The 9703-nt window shown below is 38.4% G+C and overlaps 1 protein-coding gene across 3 annotated transcripts in view; it reads right to left on the bottom strand.

Annotated features, from left to right (window-relative positions):
- The window catches only part of ADAMTS9 (ADAM metallopeptidase with thrombospondin type 1 motif 9), a 162584-nt gene that overhangs the window by 62389 nt on the left and 90492 nt on the right, over nucleotides 1–9703 (bottom strand). For all 3 annotated transcript variants that reach the window (XM_070777120.1, XM_019984324.2, XM_019984325.2), the window contains exons 27-28: nucleotides 8415–8576; nucleotides 5549–5725 (exon numbers count right to left, since the gene is read on the bottom strand). In XM_070777120.1, the coding sequence (XP_070633221.1) occupies nucleotides 5549–5725; nucleotides 8415–8576 (339 nt within the window). The remainder of the gene's footprint in view (nucleotides 1–5548; nucleotides 5726–8414; nucleotides 8577–9703) is intronic.

The raw sequence follows: 9703 nt of genomic DNA, 5'->3' as shown, positions 1-9703 counted from the left end.
CTGACAGGCATACAATCACTGTAAATACTAAAAAAAAAAAAAAACAAACACAACTCCAGTTAAGTTTTATCTCCAATGAAACAGATGCAAGGACAGTGTGTTCTGTGGTTTTTAAGTACACGTGAGATGAGTGGTTTATAGAGTCTTAATCTACTCTGAGTTCAAAAAATTTTATAATTTCATATGTTGTAATGTTTTCATTAAAAAACTATCTTATTTCTATACTCTATATTGATAGAGCCAAATAATGTGTTTCTTATTTCTTTTTAAAAAAGATACTAGCAGAATGTTTAAGATATGTCTGCATTAGTAAAAAGATTCTTATTTTTATAAAAAATGCATTCATATTTAATGTGATATTCCTTGTAGCCAAAATCTTTATATCATCTTCTGAATCTGGCTATTAATATTAGATATTTCAAAAATAAAAGTGAGAGATGTTTCGCCATTCCCTAAACACAGTCAGTTATTGGAAGTGTTCAGAGCTGCTGGTTATGGGAATTTACCAATAAGAGTTATAAATTCAGATTTTCTATTGATGGAGTCAAATGGACAACATCAATATTAGCTAAAAAATGTTGAGTTTAGATGGAGGGTGAGTTTCAGCAATATCCTTTTATTGAGTATAAGCAGGAGCTAAAAAAAATTCACTCTGAACATGACCTGTTTCTTTCTACCAAAATAAATAGGATTAATATAGTCAAGCATACTAACACTGGGAGACACTACTTTGGAAAAGATCCCTGGTGTTCTCCTTACTGGCTGCAAGTGATAAAGCCTTCCTTCTTCTTCTTCTTCTTCAAAAAATGTCTTATCACTAAAGTACTCAATAGATTATCACACATTCAAATGGATTCATAAAAACACCTCTCTCAACATGGTCACATGGGGCTAAATGTGACACCAATTTCCTTAGCCTGATTTGGTACATAATAAATACTGAGTCAGCGCTAGCGAGCATCTTCTGCTTTGGAGATGTTATCTTATATAGCACCTCCTTAAAAAAAAAAAAAAAAACCCTCAAATGCCAACTCAAACCCTCAGAAGTGTCCAACTCTTTGTGACTCCATGGACTGTAGCCCACCAGGCTTCTCCATCCATGGGGTTTTCCAGGCAAGAATACTGGAGTGGGTTGCCATTTCCTTCTCCAGGGGATCTTCCCCACCCAGGGATCAAACCCAGGTCTCCTGCATTGAAGGCAGATGCTTTACCCTCTGAGCCACCAGGGAAGTCCTCAAATGCATATAGAGAGTTCCTTATTTTGGTCTTTCCCCTTCAATTACCATAAGAAACTAGTGCACGAAAATGGAGCTCAGTAGGACAATGTGGAATCAGTAGAGATCTGAGGTCATCTTTATGATTTATCACGTTTTGAAAAGTACAGGTTCTCTTAAAACTTACAAGTTTATGGTTGTTTTCTTTATTTTTCTTTAATGAGAAATGCTTCTGATATGTATTGCAGGTGAACAAATCACAAAATTGACAAATGTTCTAAGTCTTTTACAGTTATCCGAACAAAAAGAATAAGTTATGATCAAACTGGTGTGCATTAGGGTGAGCTTTTCCCTGTACCTGGCTCCTCTGACATGTTCAGAACCATTTCTCCTAATTACTTGTTTTGACTTCTGGCTATGCCTTATCATTATCTACAAATTAAATAAATAGCATACATATTTCATAGTTTAGACTCAATGAATCAGGACAACAGTATTAGAAAAGAAAAAAAAAGCAACAAAATATTAAGCCTCTTATATTTTTGTTTATATCACTAAGCATCATTTCCAAATTCAGAAATATTTTTTAAAGTATCCCTTTAAAATACACATTTTAAACTATCCAATTACATAAAGCTTGCCACATGGTTACTCAGATTTGGGAGAGAGACAGAACAGGTTGGGAGAGATTTACAAAATTAAAAAGTGTCTTTTTAAAACCAAAGGAAACATATACATGCATTTCTAAGCACACAGCCTACCAGCCTTTACAGTCTGCTGATAAACACTGATTTTTAAACATTGTATATAAAATTAAATAACATGGAAAAAATAAATATGCTTTATTATATAAACACATAGAAATCTGTACTCCTCAAAATATTCAGATAACACGAGGCTTGGCTGCTTAAAATTGTACTCAGAAAGTATGGTAGTGATATTTACAGTCTTTATTTTTCCTAGAGATAGATGCAGTGAGGTGATAAAACACTGATGTCAGACATTTTCTCTACCTACCTACAGAAGCTGCAAACTTTCATATGAAAATGAGGTAGACACAAATTCATAAATTGACCAGGCAGAAACAAAAGCACAGTTCCTTCGTGAGCCCATAAATTCTCATTATTCAGGTTGACAGGCATTATTCCAGAGCACGTAAAGCAAGGCTCAGAGAACACTTTTAAGTTTGTCAGGAAAAATTCACACAAGCAATTCCTCCTAAGGAAAACCATGGCCTCCAAGGCAGTCAGCAAGCAGATATACTTGTGGTAAGTCGCTTCAATCAGGTCCGATTCTTTGCAATCCTACGGACTATAGCCCACCAGGCTCCTCTGTCCATGGGATTTCCCAGGCAAGAATACTGGAGTGGGTTGCCATGCCCTCCTCCAGGGGATCTTCCTGACCCAGGGACTGAACCCAGGTCTTTTATGTCTCCTGCATTGACAGGCAGGTTATTTACCACCAGTGCCAATGGGGCAATGCAAAAAAGGAGAGCTAGAGGCCCATCTTGGACAGATTAGCAACCTTTTCAACTTTTGTTATCTCCAAGTGGCTTACTCTAGAATGCTACAGAGTTTTAACCCACTCCTCACTACAGTTTGACAGCTCTCTTTTCAATTCATCCCTCTAGCCACAGGATGTGTGCATGCAATAGGCAAATCAGTGTTAAGAACCTTATTTCAAAAACAAAACATTGCCAAGTCAGAGTGCAAGGACGCATTCAAAACAGGACAGAAAAGACAAAATCTAGGGAAGATGTTTTCAACAATCATGATTCTCAGTCTCTGGTGATTTGAGCCAGAACTAACAGTCTTAAAATGGGTACTTAAACCCTACATTCACAGAAGCTTCATTTTAGAGTCTGGAAACTGTGCTAACAGCCATTTGGAGTTTCTTTCCTAAATATTGTTCCTTAGTAACAATTGTTGAACTAAGCTATCTTTATTTCGACCTTGGAAAAGACCTACTCACATGGCAGTAGTTGCTTCTCAACACTATCTCCTGTGTGGGGGTACTCGGGATAAGAAAGCAGCTCGGCCAGAGGGGGACTAATGGCTACCCTTGGTCGCTAATAAATCTAGTTTGCTTTCTCTTGAAAGCAACATGTTAGCACCTCCAATATAGTTTTTCTTGTTGTTAATGTCACTGTCAGTTACAATGATGAAGCACCATAGAAGTGGCTTATGGCTATCAACACAGTTCACTGAGGTATGCTTCAATTTAGAATTACTAAGAAATGGTACCAAAGCATCCATAAAAATCAACATACAAGTAAAATACAAATCCTACCATAAAAATCTGAAAGGCTGCCCTTGCATAATTTAAGTCATATATTACAAATGGATCTATTTAAATAAAATGCTTTTGATTTAGTTGATTTTCAAAAATCACCATGAAAAGCCTTGTAAAAGTGGCCTTGCTCCCATGCTGCAGAGGCATTTGAATATACATCTGAATAATGATTACTTTATAAAGGAAGTGCTAAAATCATATAGGCAGCAAAAGCATTTTCAAAATCCACGTATTTGCTTTGGTGCATTACAGAGCATTTAGAATCTCTCTCTCCTTTTCGCTGTGTGTTGGAGAAAACTATGTGCAGCCCCAAGAACAAGAACTATAATAAGAAAAACTTAAAGTCTTTAGTTAAATTATTTAGAAGATCATGTTTTAAAATTTAAGCATTTAAACTCTTAAAGTATCTATGTGAGAGGGTGGTGATCCAGTGTAAAAGAAATTAAACTGTGTTTAGAAAGTGTTCAAGAAAGAGAATGCCATGGTAACTAATATATATATATGATATAATATATTGTATATATACTATATACAATATATAATGTGTAATAATAATATATTATTATATTATATATACACACATATTCTGAGGGTTAGGAGATGCTTTTTGGTGAATATTAAAGAAAACTTTTTGGAGAGCTACTATATATTTTGATATATACTAAAGTGTGGTGTTGGTGTTGGCTGAGTGAGTGAAAAGATGAACTATAATGGGCTCAAGAGGGAAAATTTCATGAAAAATAATATGTAACAGGTGACTTAGGGAAGCTGGAATGTCAGAAGATGCTCTTGACATTCTAAGGTTATTTCTGATCTTTTTCGAAACGTTCATTTAGGGAGAGTGCCAGTATTGCAAACAAAATACTCTGGGTGAACAATACATCTGAACTGCCCTTGAATAAAATCCTTACAGCCCAGATAAATAGTACTACTTGAGATAATGCGCTAATTCTTCTAGATTTCTACTTAACACAGAGTACAGGAGTTACGCAGCTAGTATTCTACTTATAGATACAATCTCCAACCTTGAAACCTTTGACCCTTAGAAGTATCAACAGATTAGTAGCCATGTCAGATCAGTTAATCTGCTCTTTAGTTGCTTTCAGGAATGGTTAAGGTTTTTTCTCAGAACCCTACAGAACAAAAAAAGGCTTTTGGATATGAATTCACATAATATTAATTCAGCTTCAGTGCAATTAATGCATTCACAGGAAAGTTTACTCTATTTACATGAAACAACCCTAATGGCTCCATACCTGTGGCACCATTTAGCCACAGTATTGTTTTGACACAGCTGATCCTTCTGTTTGCCAAGATTTGCGCCAGAAGTTTGCATAGTATTTATAGAGCCAAATCTGTCTCCCAATGGTGTTTAAAAGCAGATGACAAAGGAAGCCTAGGACCAGAGGAAAAACCGGTCTCAGACGGGCTTTGTGTTTTGATAGAAGAGGGAACATTTTCGATGCCTCGAATGGCATCAGGTCACTGAGTCCACTGTTTGTCTTTGGAATTTTCCAAATGATTTCACTTGATTTTATGGGCACAGCCTTTTTGGCGATTGTGTTGAGAGCTGTACCCGAGTCACACAGGCAAAGTATAGTCACTGAATCAAAAATTGCTTTGGCCTCAATAAGCAGGTATCTTCCCGCCAAAGTCAATACCACCAGCTTAGAAAAGGAAAGAATACCTGCTTCTGAGTTGTCTGCTTAAATCACTTTGGAGTTTAAAAATGGCACGGAGTTTCTTAAAAAAAGAAAAATACACACAAACATATATAGTCTAGTTCTAGGAAAGGATGCTACTTTTTGGCATTGGCAAAAGGCCTGTATGAGGTACATGTATCCTGTAAAGTCACTTTGGCAATATCATTTAAAAAAATGAATTTTGTTGAATGTCAATATGAAGCAAAGAACAGACTGTGTATAGTACAGTTCCAGGGATGCCCTTGTGAGGAGGACAATCTGTCTCAAAGGAGTGACCCAGAGCACCTTGGAATTGGAGTGTTAGTTTTAGTTAGCAAACATGAATAGTTAGGGCCGTACCGAACTCCAAGGGCCAGCACTCCAGGCAGCATCTTGAGGACAAGCGTGTGTGTTACACTGCTCTCGATCTGGAGGCTTGTCAAGAATTTCACAGCTCAGATCCGGAAATCGTTCCCCGCTGGGCCTCTGACAGACAACCAGCCTTGTTCTCAAGCCTCCACCACACAGCTTAGTACACTGAAAGGAGAGAAAGGAAGGCTGCAGTTATTCTGTCTGAACAGCCAGTGGCAAATTTTCTTTCCCCATGAGAAAAATGTTTTAGCCAAGATAGATTATGGCACCAGGCAAGATAAGCCTATAGGCAGAATGAAGCTCAATTACCAAAAGTAATACATACAGCAGACTGGAGTCCTGTCCTTTCATGATGTGTGTATGTGTGTCAGTCACTCAGTTGTGTCCGACTCTTTGTGACCCCATGGACTGTAGCCTGTCAGGCTCTTCAGTCCATGCGATTTCCAGGCAAGAATACTGAAGTGGGCATCCACTCCCTTCTCCAGGGATCCCCCCGACCCAGAGTTTGAACCTGGGTCTCCTGCATTGCGGGCAGATTCTTTACCATCTGAGACACCAGGGAAGCCCCCTTTCATGGTAGCTATTGTTTATTAAGCATTTGCTCTTCATCTGTACTAAATGCTTATATATATGTTATCTCATCAAGAGGAGAGTGTAATTATATGGGGCAACTGAGTTTAAAGAGCATAACTTGATTAAGGTCAATTCAGCAGCAGGTGTCCAGGATAAGATTACAGCCTTTTCTTTCAGGTATTAAAAACCCAAATCAAAGAAACAGATAAAAATCTAAAAACCACTTAGTACCAAATCAAGGATATAATGACTGAGCTGGTCTCTTTTCTGGCAACCTCTAGGAAGTTGTCACCAACCTCTTGGCTATTCTGTGACTCCAGTCTCCGTAGACCTTTCTGACGTCCAAATATTTTATGCTATCTCTGAATCTGAGGATGATGACGGCATTCCCCCAGGATGAGTCAACAGTGTGGTGGGAATGCTGGATACAGTTCTGACTGTTGGCTGGACCCATGCTTCTGAGGCAGGAACAAGTTGTATTTCTTGGACAGTACCATGGAGCTCACATCCAGGAACACTGACTGTTCCCCTGCTGTGTCAAGGCCAGATCTCCCATGGAATTTGGAATGATCTGGTCTGTGCTGACAGCCAGCATCCCAGCAAATGCGTGTACTCTCCTGGCTTTAATCCAATTACAGAAGCTTACGCACAGGCCCCATGGGACAGAGCTTTATGAGGAGTTTCAGGAAACCCACAATATATGCATCTCCAAACCTGACTTCCCTTTCCGTTCTTTCAGCAAAGCCCTCCAGAATGACGTACTATCAACAAAAGTTAACAAAACTCTGTTATGAGTCCCTATGACTACTAGGTTACTTGAATGAAAGCATGAAATGTGGACACGGAACTTCGATCAGCCAGGGGTGTAGACTAACATGCCCTTCCATCTCATGTGTCTCTGTTCCCCTCTTGGTGGGCATAGGGGGCCTCCATGATGTTAATCCTTGTGTTTTATTTTATAAATTTTATAGTCAAGATAGAACAACTCGACAAACTCTAAGTATGTGCTCTCCCTGTAGATTCAAGAGTAGAAATATATACTCTTTAATTAAATACAAAACAAAAAACATCTAAGTCCTACACATGATAGTGGCTTAAAACCCCATTCAATAATATAGTCATACTAATGATAATTATTATTAGTAGTAATAATACTGATTATCATTATTATAATAGCAGCTAACTATGATTGAAGGCTACAGGCTAGGTTTTGATGTGCACTATCTCATATAGCATGAATATTATGAAGTGGGTGCCATTATTTATTCTCATGTACAGATGAGAATACAGATATTTGGCAAAGTTATATTATTTGTCAAAGCCACAAAGCTTGTAAGAGCCAGGGCTGGGACGGGGGCCCAGTTTTGTCTGCTCCAAATATTCTACGGCCTTTCATCAATCATAGCTGACAGTCCTTTTTTTATTATTATTAATTTGTATTGGCATGTAGCTGCTTTACAATTAGTAGTCAAAAGCAGTAGCTTTTGTGTTAGTTTCTGTTGTACAATGGAATGAATCAGTTATATGTTTACATATATCCCCTCTTTTTTGGATTTCCTTCCTATTTAGGTCATTATAGAGCACTGAGTAGAGTTCCCTGTGCTCTACAGTAGGTTCTCATTAGCTATCTATTTTATACATAGTAGTGTATACACGTCAATCCCAATCTCCCAATTCTTCCTCCCCACTCCCCCTTGGTATCCATTCATTTGTTCTCTACACCTGTGTCTCTATTTTCATAGCAAGCAATTCTTAAAAGGTTAAGAGCTGAAGAATTTCATTATTTGAGACTATACAGCTAATTATTCACTTCTATGATTACAATGCATCACCTCTGACAAGAATAACAGCTCCTAATCCCTGATGAACAACAGCTGGTTCATTACGAATTTGAAATACTGGGAGACACAACGCCATGAGAACAATGGTGTACCATAAACACCCCCAAATTATGAAGATGGCAAAACTTCCATTGATTAATTTAACACACATTTCCAGTCACTTTAAAAGCACCCATGTTTTAATCAGCAGAGGTTTACATTTTAAACTAACATTATCTGTATTCTTTCCTAACTTATCTCTCCTATGTAGTCAAGCCATTTCTATATGGTAATAAATGCACTTTGAAAATAGTCCATAATTAAGATAGATCTCCTAGTTAATCTGAAATCAAGAAGCTTTAACTAGAGCCAGTTCTTCTTCCTTCATATAAACTATGAACAACAGCACTGTTTGGTATTTGTTTTTTCCCAAAGGATGTATAAGTGGAGTTTGCGCTCACCTCTCCCCAGCTGCCATAAGCCCACTGAGGGCAAGGGCCAGATTCGCAGGCTCTGTGCTCATCAGGTTTGATTCTCTCCACGCAGTCGTTGGCAGTGTATCCGTTCTCATCCTGACACACAACAACACGCCGCTGGGACCCACCAGCACAGGTACTGGAACACTGAACACAGCAGACATCGGTCAGCACCTCAGGCTCCACCTCGAGGACCCAGAAAGCAGCTGGCTCAAGGGTCAGAGACAAATGTGGCAGAAACCACTCTCAAGTTGTCCACAATGGACAGAATGCAATCCTGAGCGTCTCCCTTCCATGCAGCTGCTTAACGTTCAGGTCTTAGCAATATTTGGAGGGCAGAAACACCACTTCCCCCTTGTGCATGTTAGGTCTCAGTAGGTGTTTAGCAACTGCCTAATGAGTGATCATGTCTTGTGAGTTCCAGAGCAATCCGATTCATCCTCTGCAACTCTGAGAGGTGCAGGCGTACTGACTGACACCACAGTCTACTGGGAAATTCTTTTTCTTTTCAAAACTGCTAGCACTTATTTAGAACCAACATTTAACCTCCCTTTCAACACAGGGGTCAAATCACTTGCTTAAGGAATTGCCAGTTGTTGAAATTAAGCTTCTATACTAATTCCTTCAATTATCCAAGGAAAGCATCATGGAATGTCACTTACATATCATTTCCTCGCAGCTAACATTCCCTTCTCTCCCTTCACAAAAGCCTCTACTTTCATAGCTAATGTAGCGAGATTTGTTTTTCTTCTTTATTCTTATTCCCCAATGAACTTGAATTCCATATTGACAAACTTCTCTTCAGGTGCATGAGCCCAGCCATGTCTCTCATGGTTGTCACAGAATTATGTTCAGCCTTCAGCTTATTTCCCACACAAGCTTCTCATAGCTCTCTTATTTATCTGCATCTTGAATGTTTTTTTTTTTCCCTCTTTCCATTTTTTCCTTATCTTTTGAAACCCGATGTGTTTGCTAGTCTCCTTCACTCTGACCCTTAACTTGTAAAATCTGTTTGCCTGTAAAAAAAACCCATCAAGTCCTCTAAGCAGTGCAATTCTCACAACTTATCAAGTCTCAAACTGTATTTGCAACAGTTTTGAGTTCCAGGTTCCAATGGTTGATAGGTGCTATCAAACTCCAGCTCAAACTAGTGTTATTTAAAAATAACTATAAATACTGCTCGTTGCTGGTCACCTTCTATATAAAGATGTGAAGAAGTTTTTTACTTATTGTACTGGACTTTAGTTCAATTTCCCTGCCAATGTTGGTAAAAT

Source organism: Bos indicus, chromosome 22 (assembly GCF_029378745.1).
Source record: "Bos indicus isolate NIAB-ARS_2022 breed Sahiwal x Tharparkar chromosome 22, NIAB-ARS_B.indTharparkar_mat_pri_1.0, whole genome shotgun sequence".
Classification (NCBI taxonomy): domain Eukaryota; kingdom Metazoa; phylum Chordata; class Mammalia; order Artiodactyla; family Bovidae; genus Bos; species Bos indicus.
This window is presented reverse-complemented; position numbering and strand designations above follow the sequence as displayed.